This window comes from Aspergillus aculeatinus (genome assembly GCF_003184765.1).
Source record: "Aspergillus aculeatinus CBS 121060 unplaced genomic scaffold BO66scaffold_43, whole genome shotgun sequence".
Classification (NCBI taxonomy): Eukaryota; Fungi; Ascomycota; class Eurotiomycetes; order Eurotiales; family Aspergillaceae; genus Aspergillus; species Aspergillus aculeatinus.
This window is the reverse complement of record NW_020291512.1, coordinates 76,308-96,771: the sequence shown is the minus strand read 5'-3', so window position 1 is coordinate 96,771 and position 20,464 is coordinate 76,308. Positions and strand designations below refer to the sequence as shown.

The window sequence follows — 20,464 nt, the reverse complement described above, 5'->3', positions numbered from 1 at the left end:
CCCTTCCACCCTGATCTGCAGCAGCAGTCTCACTTGCCTCCTTCTTCTCCACATACTCGTACTCATTGTCATTTAGGTATCCTTCTTAGAGGCGGTGCTATATGGTAATACAGACTAGATAGCGATCGCGGAAGGTCAAGAACGCCATTAATCAAAGTAAGCACAGTTGTACCCGCACATATACCTCGACAACGGCTGGTCGACTGACAGCTCAGATCAGATCCACGGGGATGTATTTGGACCAGTCGCCCTTTACCTTCATAAAGTCCAAGGGCTCCATGTGCTCGACGGACCCGCCGTACGGTCGGCTCACGGCATAACCCAGGAACCGCTGCACCGACGCAGGGTACCTCTCGACCACCTCCCACGGCACCGCGAGGTATTGGTTCTCCTCCTGGCGGCGGTATCCTGCGGTCGCGGTCGCGCTCAAGAGCACGGTGTCTTGGTCGGTGGCGTTGGCCGCGCGACCGAAGTATGTAGAGCCCAGCCTGACAGAGGGATCGTCAGTTCTGTAAAAGTACGCAGCATAGTGGGTATCCGACTCACCAGAGCAAAGCGTCGCCTTTGCGCAACTCGACGAGATATTCATCCTCGGGGTGGGGGTCCCGCGAGTCCGTTCAGTGATTGGACCCGATGACCACGCGCACCGCACCGTTATCGCGGGTGAGGTCGTGCGCAGCGTACATGATCCCCGACTGGGCTTCGCGCTTGGCTGGGTGGGAAATGTGGTGGCATTCGTCTTGACGACGAAGGCCCCAGGGGAGGCTGTTCGGCTGGGCAGACAAGATAGAGGTCTGCGAGACCTGGGGCTCTGAGATTGACACGCTCCGTTCCTGCTCATAGTATATGATACACGCGTCGGTGAGGATTCGGTTGCTGAGATCGAGGTACAGGGGATTCATCAGGAGCTGGGTCGCGAAGGCCACACTCTTGGCTACCAGTGCAAAGGTCTGTCCATCAGGGACAGTGCCGACTTCCTCCAAGACGGCGTCGATGGTCTCGCGCGTGGTGGCACCCTCCACAATCACCACGCCGTCGGCCTTGAGGTATTGATGGATGATGTGCGGGTCTGCAGCGGCGGCCAAGAAATGCTTAACGGCGGCGGGCATGGCGGTGGAAGACCTGGGCAAGTGCTAAAGTGGACGCGTTTCGTGTAGATGGTTACTTGGTAGGCGGGATAAAATAAGTAAACAAGGTGGACGAGATCAAGGATTGAGTATCTCCAGCCCCTGCTGATCCTGATTATAAGTGGATGGTTGTCTTATAGGCGTAGGGTCGCCCGAGAGTCGGGATTCGCCACGAACGGCCACATTGAGTGTTGATAGCCGGCAATCATTATTGCGCTAACTCTCGTGCTGAGAGGTGGTAATTTCGTGGGAAACGCATTGGTCTAGGCCACGCGAAGTTGATGACCTTGGAGATGTGCGATATCCTATCGATACCTCAAACGTACCGCGATTGCCGAGGCTATGATGACCATTTTCGGCCTCGCCCCAAGGATCACGGAATAACCGCAATACGACAAGAATAAATAGTCCAAGAGAGGACAAGGCTCAAGACATCGAGCTACAGCACCAGCCCCTACCTTCTGTATATCCCAACACACAGTATGCCCAACCCCCCTCACCAGGCTGGAAACCCCGAAGTGGTGGAGCTGGATGCCACAGCCCCCATTGAAGCCATTGTCAACATTATCCGGCGAGACGGCGGCATCATCATCAAGAACTTCCTGAGTCCGGAAACCATCGACCAGATCCATGCCGAGGCGCAGCCCTACTGGTCGAAGCTTGGGACCTATGTTGGGAAACTCTTCGATGCCGCGGATCCCCCCCTCAGCGGTTTTGCAGGGAAGTCCCCGACCTTTGCCCACCAAGCGATCAACCACCCCACATTCCGCGAGACTGCCAAAGCGCTACTGAAGGAAGAATCGTGAGGGTTTTGGTCTTCTCTATCTTGGACTTCTTGGACTCACCGTTGTCATAGAAATGTGTATCGCGATGGGAAAAGGTACCACACGGTCTCCTACCCCGTCTTGGCCGTGTCGGAGGCCTTCAACCGCGGCTCTCCCTCAACCGCCCAGCAGCTCCATCGGGACGACATGGCCCAGCACTTCGAGCATCTGGAAGGGAGCGGAGAGAGCTCCCTCCTCGGTCTGCTGGTTGCGGGGGTGGTAAGCAGAATTCCCTCCTTTCCGGACGAAGCATTTCCCAGCGAAGAAACCAAACCGAACGCGCAGCTCATACAGGCCAATTTCATCTTTCTAGGACACGAACTTCGATAACGGCGCCACTCAGGTCATTGTCGGCTCCCACAAGTGGCCCGAAGCATCCATCTGTGGCCCCGCGGATCGATCTCTGCTCGACCTGCGAGATGAAGAAAGGCGACGCGGTATTCATCATCGGGAGCATCTGGCACGGGGCGGGTGAGAACCGGACAAACCCGCCCGAGCGCCGCATCATCTACTCCTGCCATATGACCCGCGGCTCCCTGCGCGCAGATGAAAATCAATACCTCGGGGTGGACTTGGATGTGGTCAAGACCTACCAGCCGGAGGTCCAGGCCTTACTGGGATACTCGGTTAGCCACCCCAGCTGTGGTCACGTCGGCATGAAGGATCCGATCACGCTGTTGGGAAGCAGGGAAGATCAGTTCGGCTATGGTGACTTCCACGGCCAGGTGGCTGGTGCAGCCTCCTAAGACAAGATCTTCGTGTGCAGTTGTTGGAACTGGTACGCTGAAAGGGAGGTTGTTGCTTAGATTTTGTTCGGTGGAGCTTGACTTCATAACGGTATTAAAAATAGTCGTGCAAAGTAGTATTAGGCTTGCCGAGTCTGATGCTCTCCCTGTTTCTTCTCGAGGTGAATATTTCCAATTTTTCTGCAAATCTGTAATCAATACTCACTGTAATACCGCATGTATAGCTATTAGCGTATGTCAGAAACTCATTGAACGGGAACTCCTAGATTATGAGATGATGATGCATTTGCATCTTTTACCTGTCATCATTGAAATAGCTCTATAATTCTTCATACGTCCGTGGTATTCTTCTAAGTTCTATCACTAACTTGACATTCATTGCATGTATACATACATTCTTGATGTCACGGTATCTGGCAAAATTGTCTGTAAACTAGCCGTCGACCTACAATGGACTAAGCCCAACATTAAACTTTAAAGCCGCCTGGCGACAGATTGCATCGTCTTGGGAAACAGGCTTGTCCAGAACCGTCATTGAGGTTGCTTCCTTCCCAAATGAACAAGTTAAGTAGATGGAACTATCATCACCCGAATACTCGATTTTCCTTGTAGCATAGCAAACTCACCTCATCCTCATTGTTTTTATTGCCGGAGGAACAAATGGCAGAATTACCCAAAGCGTTATCCAGAATGCCACCATAGATCTCGTCAACCTGGAAGCCTGGAATCGAAAAATCCCTCCTCTGAGAAAAAGACGTGTTGAGTGAGTCGACATGTCTAGGCCTAGGCCTATTAGCGGCATTGAATACGCATATGGCAGGACATAACTATACCGGTGATCAAACGAACAGGTTTGGGAGGGGCCTATGCAAAATGCGGGAGAATGCCTGGATTCTCTGGAGTAATTCTACTCATACTCCAAGTCATTCCTGGTTGTTGTATGGTTTGGGGTATCATGGGTGATGAAAGCTATCTAAGGTGAGCGGCAATGACGGCCTGTTTGGGTTAAGCCTGCCGATAGCCCTGACTGGGCCTTCCTTGCCGCATGAACTATCTCTTACTAGGTCCGTTATTCAAACTGTGTATAATTATGGAATGAAAGGGCAAGCAAACACTTTTTCCGGTCAAAAGGCTTATGGCTAGGATAACAATATCATAGAATGTTCTACCCAGCCGTCACGGAAAGGTTGTAAGATCCGTCTCTATTGCATTTACGATTTGAGGCGCCCGGCTACCCATAGCATTCGTAGCTGCCATGAAGGCACAGCGTCTGGACATGGGTTAAGATCTGACCTGTGTGCAACTCACATATATTAGGCCTTGAACCAAGGGTTATAGGACGATATTTCAGTTCAAGCATGTACAGTATCTGACTAGGGTTAGTGGGCGAGTTGTTATTGAGCTATCCCAGTGCTACTGCCCGATTTGTATAGCATCGAGGTGAACCTTCCTATTTTTTAATGGTTGATGCCAATTTAAATCGTAAGTGTCTAATGCCTTTTGACCAGTGAATCTTTCCACTCCTGTGGGGTTTCCAATTAATTCATAAGGTATTTCTCTAGTGCCCGAACTGTTCTTCAAATGTCGGGTATGGGGACAGTAGTGGGCGTCTGCTCTGAGTCCCAATCCTCACGGTCAACATGGCGTAGTCTCACGAATGCCAGATCCAAGACCAAAGCCGAGATCAAGAGAGCGGCACCAAACCAGAGGGCAGCCCTGTAGCCCGCGACTTCAGAATCTTGGTGCTTCGCGACCTGCACCTCAATGATACCCGCAAACCCGAGTCCCAGGCTGTTGCCGTGGAGATTCAACGTGCCGATCAAGCTACCCGCAACCCCCTGCTCGTGTTTCTGGACGCTATTGCTAGCAATGATCTGAGCGGCGACGTAAACAAAATCGGGGCGGAAACTGCCGAGCACGGTTGAGGGCAAAACCTGGGCCCAGTACAGCTGCTGCTCCGGCATGGTCGCTAGAAGCATTGTAGACGCCAAGGGGGCGAGGCACCCTACAGCGAGAATATACTGCGCCTCCAGGTGTGGGATCAGCCAGGCCGCACCCGTCACCGCAATTGACGCGCCGAGGCCGTAGGGAATCCACCCTACTGCGACATGAAGAACCCTCCAACCGCGGATCAGCTGTTCCCATGCCACCATGTACCAAAGTGAGATTCCAACGGACATGTAAATGAACAAAACGACCAGGATCAACGCCTTGAAACTGGGGGCCTGGAAGACGGCCACCGGCATGATTGGCTCCGCGGCATACCAGGTCTCCCAGACGAAGAAGAAGACGATCATGACCACCGAGGACACCAAACTCACGATAGTGCTCGGTGATTCCCACCCAGTGGATGGAGCTTGACTGGATTACGATGATCATCAGTTATAGACGACGGCAGAATTGTGGAGGGGCCACCATACTTCCACGTAACATTGAACAGAATAAGCCCGCCCAGGCCAAGCACGGCGCCCACGTAGTCCACTTTGCCATCTTTTGCCAATCGCTCTTCGCGCGGGGCGGCAAAGAAAAGACCCCCAAACGCTGCAACGCCCAGACACGCACTAAAGCTGTTTCAGTTCTGGATGTGTTTCTTCCGACCATCGCAAACTTACATGATTACGAAAATCCATTTCCAATCGGTAGACTCCAGGATTGCTCCAGTGATCAGTGCCCCGATCAAAGCGCCTATGGGCGGTGACGCTGCAAAGAGGGCCAGGGTGTAGTTCCGGGCTCTGCCCGGTGGGATCATGATGGTAAGCACCGCCACGGCGTTGGGCATGAGAATGCCCCCTCCGATCCCGGTCAGCGCACGCATGGCGACGAACGAAGCATACGTGGTGCAGAATGCGTTGCAAATCGAGAAGATGACGAAAATCGCTCCTCCCAGCAAAAGAAGTCTTTGGTGGCCATAGATCGCTCCCAACCGACCGCTAATCAGAACAAATGCACTTTGAGTAAGTCTGTTACGAAAATTGTCAACTGAGGTTCTCCGGTCTAGCAGCCCCGCTCTCGGCCGTCAGTGTCCTAGAGCATGCGACAAGTTTCAAGTTCAATGCAATTCAATCCTTCCACTTCTGGGGCACCTACCCAAATGCGGCAGGCATCCAGTTCGCTTGTGAAGCTCCGACTTTCCGCCCGAGTCGAGCACTGAATTCATAGCCTCCAGCTACGGTGGAGAACATTGAGGTAAACTGGGAGAGGAAGGCGTCGCTGTTAGACAGTTTTCGGGATATACGAAGAAGAAAGCTCGCAAGAATGGAATTATTTGGGTGCGTGAAGGGTGCAGACCTGGATCAAATTGCACAGTAGAATGAGGCAAGTGACGAGTCCCTGCCTAGCCTTTCCCAGAGGGGCTGAACAGCCTGTGTCTAGAGGCTCCCTCTGTCGAGTTTCCGAGGTCACAACCCGGCTCACAATTGAGAGGACATCATCCCCGTACCCTTCACGGGCCGCCAAGGCTTCAGGGTTCCGCATGTTTCTATAAGGGAGAAGGCGACGGCGAAAGAGTCTGGAAATAGAACAGAATAAAATGGCATTATGTTGACCGACTTTACAGCCCGTGGCAATCGGAAAGGGCAGATGGTGTCGAAGATGAAGAGAAACCGACCCGCTGACCACGAAGTGGATGTCATTCCGCGGGCCTCACGACCGAGTGCCACATCAGGATTGGAAAGCATGGAAATTGGTGAGAACTCGGAATCGTCTTTTGAGTTGATAGACGACTCTCTGTTTCTGGACCTCGATTCGCGCTGGGATGAAGATCTGGACTGGATTGTATCTGCTGAACCTGAGGCGCAACGTAATGCCCTCACGCCTCCCACCGTGGCTGAAGTAGCAAGAGACTGCTTTGTAGATACTGCGCACTCAGTGGAGATGTCGACTCTCGACCCTTCCATCCTATTCATGAATGAGTCGACAGCCCTGCCACCCATTCCTCAGGATCCTTTTGACCAGTATCTATTTACCTACTGTGAGTCTCAGTCCCCCCTTCGTGACTCCATCTGCCGAAAGATTTGGTGACCTTTTTCTTCCTTTCTAGATATGGAGACCCTTGCTTTGCGACTGTACCCGGTCAAAAAAGACCAAAATCCCTATCGAACAATATATGGGGCTCTTGCAACGGAGTCAGAACCTCTATTGAAGTCGATCATGCTAGCGTCTGCACTCCATCTCACTAAGCAAGGACGATTACCCAGGTTTGCCATCAAGCCCTACCGCGTGGCAATGCAAGAGTCATTCCGCGAGGCCTTGAAAAGCCAAGATGAGGCATAGAGCCTGGGAGTAACTGTCCTTCTCTCCGTTGTCTTTGATGTATACCGTCTTCTTCCCGTCATGCAGAAAACGCATTAACTCTCCTCAGATCATCGGTACCGGATTGGCGACATGGAGCTCGAAGCTTATAGGCTGTCGTCGACTGTTGGAAATCGCTTTCTCGGCTTCAACAAGTACCAAGACCCTCACCGGCCTGCATTGTGTCCTTCTTCAATACAACTGGGCAGTTACGATGGGCAAGACCCTGGTTAGAGGCTTGGTACCGGAGGAAACTCTCAACGAGCTTAAATGCATCGATGAATGTGAGAGTCTCGCCCTACTAATCTAGTTTTATGCTTAATACTGCAGATAGACTGACGGCACGCCTTTCGTTCTGGCAATAGTACCATCTCGAGGCAGCTCCACCGAAGGGCTAGAGATGGCCTCCCATCAGCGTCAATGGTGGGACAACTTACCCGACTACCAGATGCATCTCTTCCTGCGCGAGGCGACCGATTATTCCCTCGCTGTGGCTCGGATCAGCGCTACCGGATCAAAGGACGAGATGTTGCGGTTGATGCCCCGGGTCGCGGATTTGGTCAACAGGATCCAGGGATGGCACCCGAATATATCCACGGTTCCTGAAGAATTCGTCAGCTCAATTCAGCACTTCAATTGCATCTGGAAGGTGGGCATGCTGTGCTTTGTGTACAGCGAGATATATGCCCTCGGGCCCAATGACGACCTGATCAAGGACTTGGTGCAGGCTTCCATGGAGCCGCTGGATAAATTGTCTTGGCTCCAGGCTTGTTTGTTCCCTGTGTTCATGATTGCCCTGCATGCTCGGACCGAGCAAGCACACTCCAGGTTTGAGGCGAAGTTGAATGAAATGCACACCGTTTTAGAATTTCAGGGACCGCTTTCCGTGATATCCATTCTGAGAGCCATATGGCAACAGACGAGTGCCACTCACGAGGGTAGAGTGCAATGGAGGGAGGTTATCAGGGAACTAGGAGCGGAGATCAACGTTTTACTTTGATGGGCTGATTATCTCTCATGTTTCCGTGAGTCTTGCCATGGAGAAGATTGTAGCCACTTTATGCCCTAAGCTCAAAAGCCTAATTGCGGGCCTCCACTGCCTTACTTTTCAGCATTCCTCGCCCATAACACGCTTTTATGGGTAACATTAACTCGATACAAAAACGCTGATCAATCTAAAAGGAGTCCAGAGGCCGACCATAGAGCTCACTCCCTATACACATAATGACCGCCCGAGTAGGAACAGATGAATGAAGATTGTCACTTCACAGGTCACGTTATCAACATAAGATCTCCAGTAAGTTGAGCAAATAATCACGTACATGCGCCCGGACCAGCCAAGTCAAGACATCTCCATGTTTATTGGCCTGCGATAGAACTTTTATAGATTGCTTATCAGTGGCAAAGGCTTCATAGTTCAACCTTTCCTTTCTTGTCTCTAATATGCTATCAAGATATCTTATCATCTCTGATAGGGAGCAGGATGCCAATACCGAATGTCGGCCTCCTTTCAGTTCGGTGTAGTGAGCCAGGGAACTAAATAGCACTTTCCTCTTTAAAGGCAGACAGATAAGGTGATGATCCTTTCAAACTTCAAGCAAATCTGCCAACAGAACTCACCAAGCCCCCGTCGCTATGTCTCTAGAACCTGAAACACAGTCTCCCCATATATTTGGTCTCTGGAGCGCGATCGGTCTAGGGTGGCTGACCCTCAATGTCTTTGGAACTCTGTCATTCATCATCGTCGTAGGGTTACCGGCCGGCGGTGTCCCGGTCATTCTTTACGGATTGTATATACAATCCCACCTAGCCAGCCGGAGAGAGTTTGGCGCCGTGTCGTTTTTCGCATCTGACCGCCATGTGGACAGCATCGGCTCCAATATCGCGGTGATCTGCATGGTGATGACCTTTGCCCAGTGTGCATCAAGGTTCTCTATAATGCCGCCGCCATCGTGTTTTGTCTGATTTTGATTATCAACAATGCCACCTCGGCGTTGGGCAGCGCGGTAACCATGAGCCGACAGGGCTCTGCGTTCGCCCGAGACGGTGGCCTTTTTTGGAATGCTCAGTAGGTTCTTCGGGATTTTTGAGGTTAGAAAGGTCACTTGACATTCGACCCCTAACAAAAGATACTCTGGGCTAGGCTCGCCAAGCGTTGCTTAAATTCCAATCTGCCATTTTGGTCGATTACCCTGCCGTCCCTGATTTGCGCTCTGGTGGGATTGATGTGCGTATCATTTGAAGACGCCCCTCTGTCGTGCAGTGAGATACCCGATCTGACACAAAGTCCAGTTATCTCCTCTCCAGCTCCGCCTACAACGCTTTCGTCGGCTCTCAAGTTACCTGTATGATAATCAAATTCGGTATGGCATCAGCTCTGAAACCCCTAGCGACCTATGAAGGGCGCTAATTGGCAAGTTATTGCAGGCTCTCCGGCCCTTATTCTTCTCATCACCAGAGGCCAACTGTTGCCCGAATGTGATCGATGGAATTTTGGGGCCTGGTCCACCCCGATCTATCTCATTTCGGCGCTATACTCAATCCTGGTTGTCGTTGTTTCCGTCGTAAGTCTCATACCTGTGACTATCCCAGAGAACCACTTCCTTGTACAGTAGCCCCGATTTATTGACAATGGGTGTAGCTCCCTCAGTCCCATCCAGTGACCACTTCCAATATGAACTACACGGCTCTGGTGATGGGCTGCTTGGCATTGGCGATGACACTTGCGTGGATGTTTGAAGGGCGCAGATTATTTTCACCTCCGACAAATGACGATGTGTTAACTGGAATAGTCCCAACATTGAGCGGGATAGAGCCGGACCCTGAGGCAGGTGAAGAAAAGGCATCTTCGTTGACTAAACGACCGGAGTTGGGAAAGGGAGTATTCATTACGCCCATCACACTATAGTACATGCTGCTCTGAAATGAGCTACGAGTACCTTGACAGTCTGCCAGGATTATGATGATAGTGAGCCATGTATGTAGCTCATCCGCCGTAGGTCAAATTCGGTCCCACACAATTGACCTGTTGTCCTTCAAAATTTTAGACCCAACTCCTCTACAACCTCTTCTTCTCCCCCTCCTACTCGTTAGAAGACCTCCGAAAGAACCAGTAGACTAACAAGGCTAGAGTAATATATAAAATTATACATATATATTCCTTTGTAAAGTTATATAGCTCGCCTATGCCAACTTATACAAGTACAGTACTTTGGGGAGCAACCGGCGGCACTAAGTCGGGTCTAGAGCGGAAAGGGAAAATGGCTAGTAACGTACTGAGTACCTAGTGACTTACTACCTAGTTAGTAGTAATCCTACATTAGTACTCCGTACTAGGAGTCAATCTAGTCTAGGCTCCAAGCGAGGGTCTTCCAGGCATCCTTTGTGTGGACCCTTAGCGTCCCGCCACCACCACCCGATCCCACCAAAATAAAAGGCCACATCGCGCCCCTTTTACCTTTTACAAGAAGAGAAAAGAAAAACACTCCAAAATATCTCCAGTCGCTTCCACTTCGACACCCTGAATCTCTACACCTCCAATCGCAAATGGCCACTTTTCCAATCATCTCCAAGGCCATCGCGGTGTTATTCCTGACCTCGTGGACTTTAACCGCTTTATTCTTCACGGCCCTGGACGCGCTCAACTCCGACCAAAGCCTGATTGGCCTGATCGTCCCCACCAGCCTGCTCACCTTTCTGGTCTGCCGTCTGTTCATCGCATCGCAGCCGCCTAATGGTGCCGGAGCTGGATCCCCCACGGTCGCGCAAACCATCACCAGCGCGCACCGCCACTCGCCGCGCAACGCGCTCATCCTGCTCCTGTTCACCCTCTCCTGGCTCTACGAGCTGCTCTTCAAGTGCGTCGGCATGTTCATCGTGACGCTGGTTGGCGGCTTCTTTTTCACGGCTATCCACAACGATACCCTCGTCGCAAAGAACGGGACCGACGTCAGCGAACTGGAGTCCACGGCGATGGCGAGGATGGCCGATTTCCAGGACAAGACCGGGGTCGACCCCACGCAGATCGTCAAGGCGATCCCCCCGCGCGCGCTGCTCTACTGGGTTCTTCTGGTGTGGGTCAATCTGGCGACCTTGGGGCTCTATATCTTGCGGCTGGCTTGGAAGTCGTTGAGGATGGTGCTTGGGGGTCCGACTGCCGCTCCTGCGGTGGCTGATGAGAAGAAGGTAGAATGAGGGAGGCATTTCGGTCGGAAATGGTTCAATGGCTTTCTGTTTTGTTGGAAATCATCCCAAGATGCGGTAATAGTTGGTGTACATGTTACTGTTTCACGGGGCCGGGGACCAGGTAGGAGAAGTACTAGCCTTCACTTTGATCTCTACCCGCCGATAACTTACCATTAAGTGACCGTGAACACCCACTGTATGAACCATCATAAACCTCACACCCCACAAACTGAAAGACGGTCGCCTCCTCAATCGTCCTCACCCGGTCCGTCAGCAGAAAACTCGTCGTCAGCCAATCGATCCCGTAGTACCAATCTCTATCCCACAAGACAAACATACTCGGCAGACCCCGCGGGACCAGCATCACATCAGCCCTTTCACTCAACCCGAGCCGATACCACTCCTCGCACGTCTCACACGCACTCCGCATGGTATGGTCGAGGCATTCGCCCTCCAGGTAATCCGCCATTCGACAAGGTATTCCCCCTCGTTCGAGCGGATCCGGGTCTTGCCCTGGCAGAGAGACAGCTGGAATTGAGCGCCGTAGTTGTATGACCAGCCGCGGAAGGCCAGCTCGCCTCTGGGGTTGTGCGTGTCCCCGGAGATGCGGGAGCCGCCGTTGATGGCATAAAGAACGAAGCCGGTATCGGGCTGGTAGAGATGTATTCCGTCGGCAGAGATATAGACTTGCTCGGGATCACTGAGGTGCGGAGTCAAGGGTGGGTCCGTTGCGTTGTGGTTCTCGGTGATGGTGGTGGCGGTGGTGGTGTTGAAAGTATGATATGAGTGACTTGGTCGTCTTCCGGGTCGAGCTGGACGTGAAGCGCCTCGCGGTCCGATGCATTTTTTAATGGTAGAAGATTCGGGTCTCGTCGGTCGAGAGGTGAAATATGCTACCCTTCCAGATGAACCGATTATTCTCGTGGTGAACGGCGAGGTAGTTTCCATTCACCATGAATCGGACAGGCTTCCGGCACGCTCATTTTCCAGGAGAGGCTGTTCATATGACCCCGATGCTACAGTGAGACGTGCTGCACTTTCTGAAGGATGTACGCAGTTGAGAGTTTGGGTCCGGGGTTTCAGGGTCCATTTGTACGCCATGTGGGTCCCGGGCACCCACTGCGTCTCCCAGCCTCGATTCGAACAGACTAACCAGAGTCCACCTAATTAATGGGATATGCGCTCAATTCAAGATACGCTAGGATTCAAGCGAGGACTTGAGGGCCTTGTCTCAGCCAAGCCACCACACCGGCATTATCACCCTTCCAGCACGGACACGCCTTCGAGCAATTCCAAGTATTTACTTCGGATCTGCTCGCAAACACCCCAGATCCTCCGTCGGTTAGCCAACCCAAAGACATAGTCGTCATTCTCAGCCGCGTATCGACTTCTACAATCAATGTTGAGCAACAGCTCTGAAGCCTGAGATTCCACCTCCTGAGATTGGAAAACGTCACAGTCCGCGAGTTCCCACAGCCACGGCACCTCGCATTCTAACTTCCGCCTCCAGACTCTGGCAGGCAAGGGGGTCGCATGCATCACTGCAGAAGCAGCCTTCAGAGAAAGGATCGAACCAACTGGCAGGGCTCTGAAGATCTCATGGCGAAGCTCAATTGGCAGTCGACTGAAGACTTCATGTTGCCGAGGGCCTGCCTTCGCCGCCGTCTTATCACTCATTCCGCGATACTTTGTGATCCGGCCGAGGTGAGCATACAATTCGGGTATCTTGACCGGATTCACCACCAGGACCTCCACAAACCTTAGCCGATAGTCTCTGACGCACGATCCTACACAGGGTTAGCTGTAACTTACCTCTTCGCCCTTGTTAGCTTCCCAGTATTGTTCTTCTGGCGGACTTGGCGCTCCGTAGTCCACATTCAGCCTGACGTGGCCCCAATCATGCAGAGCTTTGAATGCATTGAAGAGAACTTGGCGTTGGAGCTGCCGGGACACTTTCCAAACGCATCGCAGAAGGATATCCTCGTAGCAGATGGAATGGAAAGGGAAGACATGCGGTGCCTCCTCGTCGTTATAATCCTGGTATCTATTGATGGGTATTTAGCGCGGGTCAGGGTAAGTCAACGCGGTAACCCTACGCAACTAGGTTAATCTCCTCTTGAGGCTCCAGATCGGGGCGCTCCATGACAAGGTTGGGGTCTGAGGAGAGCATGAATTAGCTGGAGCCAGCTTGGTCGCCAGTGGGCGAAGGGGGGGCTACCATTTCCGATGGCAACATCTATACACCCCTAATCTGGAAGGTTAGCCGGTACTGGACTGAGTCTCGAATGGGTATTGTAGCCTTACCATGTCAGAGTAACAACCGAGACCAGTTAGATATGATCTAGCATCGGTAAGAAATCATGTCGTTTTGGTGGTGGTGAGGGGATGGCAATCACAGCGCACCTATCGGTTGCGGGTGAGTCCGCATTGATTCCCAGGGCACGGACTTCATCGAGCCATTTCAAGCTGGAGTTTTTGAGGATCTCGTAGCGGTAGTGATTTTGCTTGGTTCCTTTCGGGTCGATATCCACCCGGCTGGAAAAAGGAGCCCCGCAAATCGCACAGTAGATATCCCACTCTCCCATTCTTGCTGCTTGAGCGCGGTATGATTTTTTTTTTTTTTTGGTTTCGCTGACGAGGGGCCTCACATGTAAAAAGGGACAAAAGCGACATAAAACGGGAAGAAAAGGCTGATAGATTTATACATAATTCTTACTTGACTCTATGTGTCCTCAGCATTCCAGGCAGAAACGGCTGGCTGCCTGGAACGAATCGGTATTCAGGGTTGTTTGACACGTTTGCAAGTGACATGCGATAGGTGGGATCCGACGCGGCAGGGCTGGCTCGATGACCTTTAGGAGCACATACAACACGAACTGCAGCAAATGCACATCTTGCACGCCTTTGTCTGATGCCATTTGGGCCCAAGTATCAGTCAAGAAGAAATCATGAAGAAAAGGATACGGGTTTGAGGTGAGGTGCCTTCTGATTGATTCACAGGAACGGAGAAGAAGACAACAAAAACGAAACAGGTGTGCTCCCACGCGGATTCGAACCGCGGACCTCATGATTACTAGTCATGCGCTCTACCAACTGAGCCATAGGAGCCTCTTTGTTAAAGTAACCTTTACGCTACATAATATATTTGTCAAATACTCTAGCAATCTCACTTGACCTTTATTAACACCACTCGCTGGCTTAACAGTGCATCGGCAGTATGACATGACTTCCTTGGATTACATTATGTGTCTCGTAGCTCTACTACTAGCAGGACTATTTAAATGAAGGCTTGGAAATACCGTCCCTTTTCTATGCTTGTGGTTTCGAAGGGGCGGTGGGGTAATCTATATATTTTTCTAGGTTACGATCAAGTTTGCGCCTTGCGCACCGGGCCGACACACCCAGCCAATTCTCACTGAGCTCGATTATAAGGTAATCCGAACCATCCACAAGTGCCCACTACACAGGAGGTACTGATGAATCCTGTATCTATAATATAGTTGTAGGGGACTGTATTCACTGACAAACCTTTGGCAAAGGGGTCAACCCATCGAATCTCCACCAGCAAGTAAATGCTGATACCAGGGGACCAAATACGAGTCTGAGATAATTGATGAAGGGCCTTCGAGACATGGCTGGTTACTACAGCAATATTGCACTTTAAGCGCCTGGGATTGTGTTCATCTTACAGGGTAGGGGCTCTCGTCGTGGCTTCACCGAATGCTGGCTTGTCTTGTATGATCAATGCCAAGGTTTCTGCTATTCATTCTACAGTATGTACCTCATATACCAATTCTAAAGCATGTTAGCACCTTCCCAAGTCTCCAATGGACTGATTCCCAAGTAGGAGGAATGAGTGGCAGATCCGTTCAACAACTGAACAAGAATCGACATGCGGATGTAACCCTGAACATGACGGGTCATAGGTGAAAAAGGTGCTGCCTGGCAGTAACTTACTACACTGTCATAATATTGAGCAACAGACAACCTATCTCGACGGATAGTCATTGCCGAAGGATCGAGTTACCATCGTGGCTTTTGATTGATGCCTGGCAATCTAGACCCACTGGGGAAGGGTCTCCGGAGAATTGTGGAGATGGTGGAGTCGGGTCCATCTTATCTTCTTGGCGAGTGAGTTGGCTCCGCTCGTCAGGCAACCATCTTTCATCTGCTAGAAAACTCGATTCTTACCACTTTCGGAAACGACGTAAACTCCTTCGTCCTAGGTGATCTCTATACAGTAGCTTAGTGCTGATGCAGGAACCAACATGGGTAGATCATTGGCGAGATCCGAGCTACAAGATGGAGATCTTTTGGGGGCTTAGACGTTAGACATGAGACTTGACCAACCAACGCCAATCCTGTGCAGTACATCTTTTGCCAGAGGCCATGATGCTTTAGTATACTATATAACATAACTCAGGTGTTGGTGTATCTTGCATCTTATATAAAGCCCTGCTCCCCCATCAAAATCTAACCCCCATCAACTCAAGCCTCAACAGAAGAACAAGTACCCAGCACACCTCTCAAACAATCTCAACGCAGACACAATGCCTTGCAACGTCATCAACAACCCGAGCTTTGAGACCGGTGCTCTCGACGGATGGTACGCCTCCGCCGGTAACGTCGCCAACATTGTGCAGGGCACTATCGCACACGCCGGAAACTACTACCTGTAACAACCCCTCTCTCCCACCCCTGAAGACCGTTCTATTCAATTCTAACACTTCATAACCCTCAGCGATGTCACCGGCACAGCCAAGGTGCCCCAAGTCTCCGTCGCACAGGACTTGTACTGGCTCGATGACGAGAACGAGCACGACCTAACCCTTTGGGTCCGCGTGGCCGACCCCATCCCCAGCACGGGTCACTGCGAAGTGAGCGCATATCTCGGCGAGGACCCCGAGGCGGGTGCGATCGCCTCCGACTTGATCTGGCACGCCGACGAGTGGATCCAACTGGCTGGATCCATCCAGCCCTCGGCGCGGGATTTGACCCTGCACTTCGTCGGCTCCTGCATTGACGCTGGGAAGGAGGTCCCCGCGCATATCCTGTTTGATGATGTGGTCCTGAGTGACTGTTAGATGTGGCTGTGGCTTGACAAGTAGAGTCGCACAGAATGTTGAACATGGTCGGATTCTTCCGCGTTGAGAATATACTGTATATAGGCCTGCTTGTCGATCATTCACCAATCATATCTAGGTACACACCCTACTGGTTCTTCTGAACTTGAACGTGCATTATGGTTACTGGGCAGGAGTGTACAGAAATGGTGGAAGAGAGGAAGCCCCAATAGTCCCACTGCGGATAAGGACCGTGAGGTGCTCAACCCTAATCATCCCATCTATTGGCGCCCAATGTGCATGTCGTTCGAGTGTTGAGTACGTGGTGACACAAAAAGGCTTCTCCTCTTTCTTCTCCACAGCGGTTCTTCATAGGCTTCCTTAAAGATACATTATCTGTTCTAAGTGCCAGAGCGACCGTCTGCCTTCTGATGCCCTGTAAGCGTAGCCAATGGCGAAACAAACGCCGCTTGTAATCAGGATAAAGGCATGACTATCATTCATTTATCAATGAGATGTCTGGATTTGGTACGAGTTGATGTTATAGTTCCTTTTTCTTTTTTCTTTCTTGGCTATCATTATATCGCCTAGTCAAACAGATGGCAATGGTATCAAACAAGGCTCCGGTTCGTTGTTTATAGTTCCCCTTTCCAGTCGCCGCTACCTAAGCTTCCCTCAAGCTTCGCCCTCAACCACGGAATCTCCTCCAATCCGTACCGATACGCCCGAAACAAGGCATTAGACTCCCCCGAAAACAACCGCGCCGTCACCTCATCGGGATACGGCGCGAAGTGGGGGTTAACATACTCCCAGCAGATCTCGCTCTCGCGCGTGACCTCAAATACCCGCCCAAAGGCACTCTCGCACAGCAGTGTGTTCCCGTTCCCCAACCGCTGGGCACTGCCCATGAACGGCGTGAAGAAGGCGATGGGCTGCGAGCGATCGCGGTACTCCCAGACGATCCGCTTCGTGGCACGGTCGACCTCGATGGCGCGGGAGTAGGTGATCGACTCGCCGGTGCGAAAGGCCCCGTTGTCGAAGATGAGGATGTTGCCGTTGTCCAGCTCGGTGGCGTTGTGCTGCTGCGCCAGGGTCTCGGAGCCCAGGTGCCAGACGATGGCGCCGGTGGCCTTGTCGATGATGATCACCGCGGACACGGAGCGCAGCGAGGCCAGGATGTGCCGCCCATCGCGCAGGGGCAGGACGGAGTTGATGAGCGGATAGTGCTCGCGGGTGTAGTGCGGTTGCAGGGGGAACTCCGCCGCGCGGGGCAGCAGGTGCTCCGAGACCTTCCATTGCCACACGAGCTGGCCCGTCGCGTCGACTTCGTTGATTGTGTCCGCGTACGTCCGGCCGTCGATCTCGCTGCCGGCAACGCCGCCGAGCACCTGTGCCGCTTGCGTGGCGGACAGCAGTTCCAGGCTCGTGTAGAGCAGACGCCCGTCGCCGTAGTGATATTGGTCGTGGTGGGCGAGGGGGTCGATGAATTGGCGCACGATGGTGCCCTCGGGGTCGAGCTCGCTCATGATGCCCCCGCCGTACTTGTTGAAGAAGGGGAAGGGGAATGGGCCGCCGTCGTGTGTGGTCTGGTTTGGGGAGGGGCGAAGCGTGTTAACGGCCAGGTTGCCGTTGGCGAGGATTCGCGCGTGTCGGCCGATTCGACCAGGGAGCTTCCAGGTGTGTACTTCTTTGCCATCGATGTCGATGAGGTGCGCTCGATCGCTGGTGAGAGGGCAGAAGAGTGTGTAACCTCCGAAGGATAGTTGCTTGTCGACCCCAATGAGACCAACGCCTCGTCTCTTCAGGGTATTTTGCTCCATTGCAGGGTAAAAAAGGATGAGGCTGTGAAAGTGTCTTAATAAAAGCAGTGATTCACAGCAGACAAAGCTAAAAAAAAAAGATTCGACTTCTTAAATGAAAGTGGCAGGGGTTGACTCTGTTGTCTGCCTATGCAAACGAGATGCCGCGGGCCGGCGGCTTGCCGGCGGCATCCCGCCGGCATCGGATCCCTCCGCACTTCTGCTACAGTGATACTTATTCTGATATCAGAACATGGCTTTATCACCTCATCTACCAACCTATCCCGTGCAGGTATCGAATCAGTGCTGGACAACCAGTAAAGGATAAAAATGGAGGGATCTCGTCCGAAGCAGGTGGTGAAGCCCTGCTATCTCCCACCTGATATACAAAGCCAATATGACTGCCTCAACCAAGTCAATGTCGGTAGTGCCTGAGCCAAAGGACACCTACTTCCATGAGCCAGACGGACACATCGATGACCTTATCAACATCCCGGGGTATGACCCGAATCTCCAACCCACAGCTGGTGAAACCCGCAAGGCCAAGATGAAGGTCGACTTGTACATTCTACCTTTCATCGTGGTCTGCTTCTGCTTCTTGCAGTTCGACCGCACGAACATCGGCAATGCTTTGACAGATACGCTGCGCGTTGATATTCATGTGAGCAATTCGGCGATCAATATGGCCCAGACCCTGTTCACCGTGGGATTCATCATTACCGAGTTGCCTTTCAACGTTATCAGTCGATACATAGGCCCCGAAAGATTCTTACCTATCACCATGTTCGTCTGGGGCGTCGCCACATGGTCCCAGATCTTCATCAAGAATGCGTCGGGGCTGATCGCCGCCCGATTCTTCATCGGAGCCCTCGAAGGCGGGTATATCCCCGGGTTCGCCCTCTACATCTCACAGTACTATACCCACCAGGAGCTTGCGCTACGATACGCGATATTCTGGGCCTCAAATAGCTTTGCTGGCATTCTAGGCGGTCCTATTTCAGTCGGACTTCTCTCCCTAGGCGGTCGATCCGGGCTTCAGGGATGGCAGTGGCTTTTCTTGATCGGTGAGTTCTTCGTTCGAGATCGACTTCCCACACAATTCAACTGACAAACAATCAGAGGGCCTCCTTACCTGCTTTCTCGGTATTGTGGCGTATCTGTACCTCCCACACAGCCCCATTCGCCCCAAGACCTTCTTCCGCCGATCATATAACATCTTCACCCCCCGCGAGGCCTCTATCCTGATAACCCGGGTTCTCAACGGCGACCGCACCACGGCACAACGAGCACAAGGGCATCACCAGCGGCAGTCTATCACACTCTCTGACGTGTGCAGCACCTTCACCGACTGGCGCCTCTACGGACACCTGGCCGCCGCATTCTTGTCGATGTTGATGATCTCTCCAATGAACACCTACGCCCCCTCTATCATCAAGAGTCTCGGCTTTACCAGTCTGCAAGCCAACGGCCTCAACTCTGTCGGCAGCGCTGGCGCATTACTCTTGTCCGTTATATTGGCGCTTAGCAGCGACCGGTCGCAGGAGCGTGGGGTCCACATTGCCGTCGGATACCTCTGGGGTGCGGCGGGGCTGTTGTGGTTGGCGTTGGCGCCGGATTCGAGTGGGAAATGGTTGCTCTATGGTATGTGTTTCCCACTCGGTGCTCCTGTTTCTTGTGAATATACTTTCTTCTTTTCCCCCTCCTGCTTTTGTGTTTCTTTCACCTATAATAGGCACTGATAGCAAGCACCAGGGGGAGTCGTGTGGACCCAAATGGGGATGGGCTGCGCCCAAGCGATCAGTGCCGCCTGGCTGACGACGAAGATGCCGGAGCGGAAGCGGCCAGTGGCGCTGGCGGCGTATGTCATGAGTATTCAGCTGGCAAATCTGCCAGGCAATCAGTTGTTTCGAACGCAAGGTATGTTGCAGTTATTTATTTGTGGCGCTCTTATGGTTCATCAAGGCTAACAAAGCCAAACAGATGCACCGCGGTATACCCGTGGGCTTATCATTGCCGCCTCTTGCGCCATCGGAGCCGCCGTCATCATTTTGGTTTGGAAAGTGCTCTACCGCGTGTTCGATTGGGAAGATAATCTGGCTGAAAGAGAGCAGGCAGGGTCTTACGATGCCAGTCGAAAGGAGGATCAGCCATGAGAAAAGTGATACAGAGCGGACAACTGGGGATGTAGTTATCCGGCGATCAATTGTTGGAATACTAGATAATTAGTCATGGCTTCGCATTTGATTTAAATTATCGATTTGCATTACTTTGCAAGGTTAGCTGGTCAGACTCACTTGCGGCTCTTTGTGCTGGTCAACCCCTCGAAGCCATAGTGAAGTGCACAAGATATGCTACAACTGCCAAGGTACAGTTGCAAGGTAACTTCGCGTACCTTATCAATGCCGCTAAACCACATTGGACCTGCTATCA

At 52.1% G+C, this 20,464-nt stretch overlaps 11 protein-coding genes and 1 non-coding gene across 12 annotated transcripts; 6 read left to right on the top strand and 6 right to left on the bottom strand.

Moving 5' to 3' along the window:
• Positions 1 to 211: 211 nt before the first annotated feature.
• On the bottom strand, positions 212 to 1,109 carry BO66DRAFT_413664 (uncharacterized protein; the record flags this gene model as incomplete). Its single annotated transcript, XM_025649427.1, has 3 exons — positions 212 to 488; positions 547 to 590; positions 648 to 1,109. The coding sequence occupies 3 exons, from the start codon at positions 1,107 to 1,109 to the stop codon at positions 212 to 214; spliced, it is 783 nt and encodes a 260-aa protein (XP_025501102.1).
• A 500-nt stretch (positions 1,110 to 1,609) lies between these two features.
• Positions 1,610 to 2,697, top strand: BO66DRAFT_413663 (phytanoyl-CoA dioxygenase family protein; the record flags this gene model as incomplete). The annotated part of the gene is made up of 4 exons (XM_025649426.1): positions 1,610 to 1,929; positions 1,984 to 2,170; positions 2,265 to 2,334; positions 2,381 to 2,697. 4 exons carry the CDS (start codon positions 1,610 to 1,612, stop codon positions 2,695 to 2,697), a joined length of 894 nt encoding a protein of 297 aa, XP_025501101.1.
• Positions 2,698 to 4,274: 1,577 nt separating this feature from the next.
• BO66DRAFT_329373 (MFS general substrate transporter) lies at positions 4,275 to 6,171 on the bottom strand (the record flags this gene model as incomplete). The annotated part of the gene is made up of 5 exons (XM_025644017.1): positions 4,275 to 5,058; positions 5,118 to 5,258; positions 5,310 to 5,657; positions 5,785 to 5,888; positions 5,986 to 6,171. The coding sequence occupies 5 exons, from the start codon at positions 6,169 to 6,171 to the stop codon at positions 4,275 to 4,277; spliced, it is 1,563 nt and encodes a 520-aa protein (XP_025501100.1).
• A 63-nt stretch (positions 6,172 to 6,234) lies between these two features.
• BO66DRAFT_403953 (uncharacterized protein) lies at positions 6,235 to 7,987 on the top strand (the record flags this gene model as incomplete). The annotated part of the gene is made up of 4 exons (XM_025648901.1): positions 6,235 to 6,667; positions 6,737 to 6,893; positions 7,036 to 7,216; positions 7,322 to 7,987. 4 exons carry the CDS (start codon positions 6,235 to 6,237, stop codon positions 7,985 to 7,987), a joined length of 1,437 nt encoding a protein of 478 aa, XP_025501099.1.
• A 635-nt stretch (positions 7,988 to 8,622) lies between these two features.
• Positions 8,623 to 9,397, top strand: BO66DRAFT_441236 (uncharacterized protein; the record flags this gene model as incomplete). Its single annotated transcript, XM_025651330.1, has 4 exons — positions 8,623 to 8,903; positions 8,990 to 9,055; positions 9,131 to 9,214; positions 9,280 to 9,397. The coding sequence occupies 4 exons, from the start codon at positions 8,623 to 8,625 to the stop codon at positions 9,395 to 9,397; spliced, it is 549 nt and encodes a 182-aa protein (XP_025501098.1).
• A 1,016-nt stretch (positions 9,398 to 10,413) lies between these two features.
• On the top strand, positions 10,414 to 11,367 carry BO66DRAFT_158210 (uncharacterized protein). Its single transcript, XM_025642199.1, has one exon. The coding sequence runs from the start codon at positions 10,534 to 10,536 to the stop codon at positions 11,179 to 11,181; it is 648 nt and encodes a 215-aa protein (XP_025501097.1). The 5' UTR covers positions 10,414 to 10,533; the 3' UTR covers positions 11,182 to 11,367.
• BO66DRAFT_158214 (uncharacterized protein) lies at positions 11,368 to 12,412 on the bottom strand. Its single transcript, XM_025642200.1, has one exon. It carries the CDS (start codon positions 12,118 to 12,120, stop codon positions 11,554 to 11,556), a length of 567 nt encoding a protein of 188 aa, XP_025501096.1. The 5' UTR covers positions 12,121 to 12,412; the 3' UTR covers positions 11,368 to 11,553.
• A 17-nt stretch (positions 12,413 to 12,429) lies between these two features.
• Positions 12,430 to 13,757, bottom strand: BO66DRAFT_329571 (uncharacterized protein; the record flags this gene model as incomplete). The annotated part of the gene is made up of 6 exons (XM_025644030.1): positions 12,430 to 12,921; positions 12,985 to 13,216; positions 13,269 to 13,329; positions 13,391 to 13,418; positions 13,477 to 13,513; positions 13,576 to 13,757. The coding sequence occupies 6 exons, from the start codon at positions 13,755 to 13,757 to the stop codon at positions 12,430 to 12,432; spliced, it is 1,032 nt and encodes a 343-aa protein (XP_025501095.1).
• A 450-nt stretch (positions 13,758 to 14,207) lies between these two features.
• On the bottom strand, positions 14,208 to 14,280 carry BO66DRAFT_t242. The gene has a single exon. It is a non-coding gene; the product is annotated as a tRNA-Thr (tRNA).
• Positions 14,281 to 15,363: 1,083 nt separating this feature from the next.
• BO66DRAFT_379578 (uncharacterized protein) lies at positions 15,364 to 16,591 on the top strand. Its single transcript, XM_025645860.1, has 2 exons — positions 15,364 to 15,847; positions 15,914 to 16,591. The coding sequence occupies exons 1-2, from the start codon at positions 15,723 to 15,725 to the stop codon at positions 16,254 to 16,256; spliced, it is 468 nt and encodes a 155-aa protein (XP_025501094.1). The 5' UTR covers positions 15,364 to 15,722; the 3' UTR covers positions 16,257 to 16,591.
• Positions 16,592 to 16,870: 279 nt separating this feature from the next.
• On the bottom strand, positions 16,871 to 18,055 carry BO66DRAFT_458083 (PQQ repeat-containing enzyme; the record flags this gene model as incomplete). Its single annotated transcript, XM_025652195.1, has 1 exon — positions 16,871 to 18,055. One exon carries the CDS (start codon positions 18,053 to 18,055, stop codon positions 16,871 to 16,873), a length of 1,185 nt encoding a protein of 394 aa, XP_025501093.1.
• Positions 18,056 to 18,452: 397 nt separating this feature from the next.
• BO66DRAFT_329362 (MFS general substrate transporter) lies at positions 18,453 to 20,187 on the top strand (the record flags this gene model as incomplete). The annotated part of the gene is made up of 4 exons (XM_025644016.1): positions 18,453 to 19,109; positions 19,156 to 19,675; positions 19,787 to 19,951; positions 20,015 to 20,187. 4 exons carry the CDS (start codon positions 18,453 to 18,455, stop codon positions 20,185 to 20,187), a joined length of 1,515 nt encoding a protein of 504 aa, XP_025501092.1.
• Between the last annotated feature and the right edge of the window lie 277 nt (positions 20,188 to 20,464).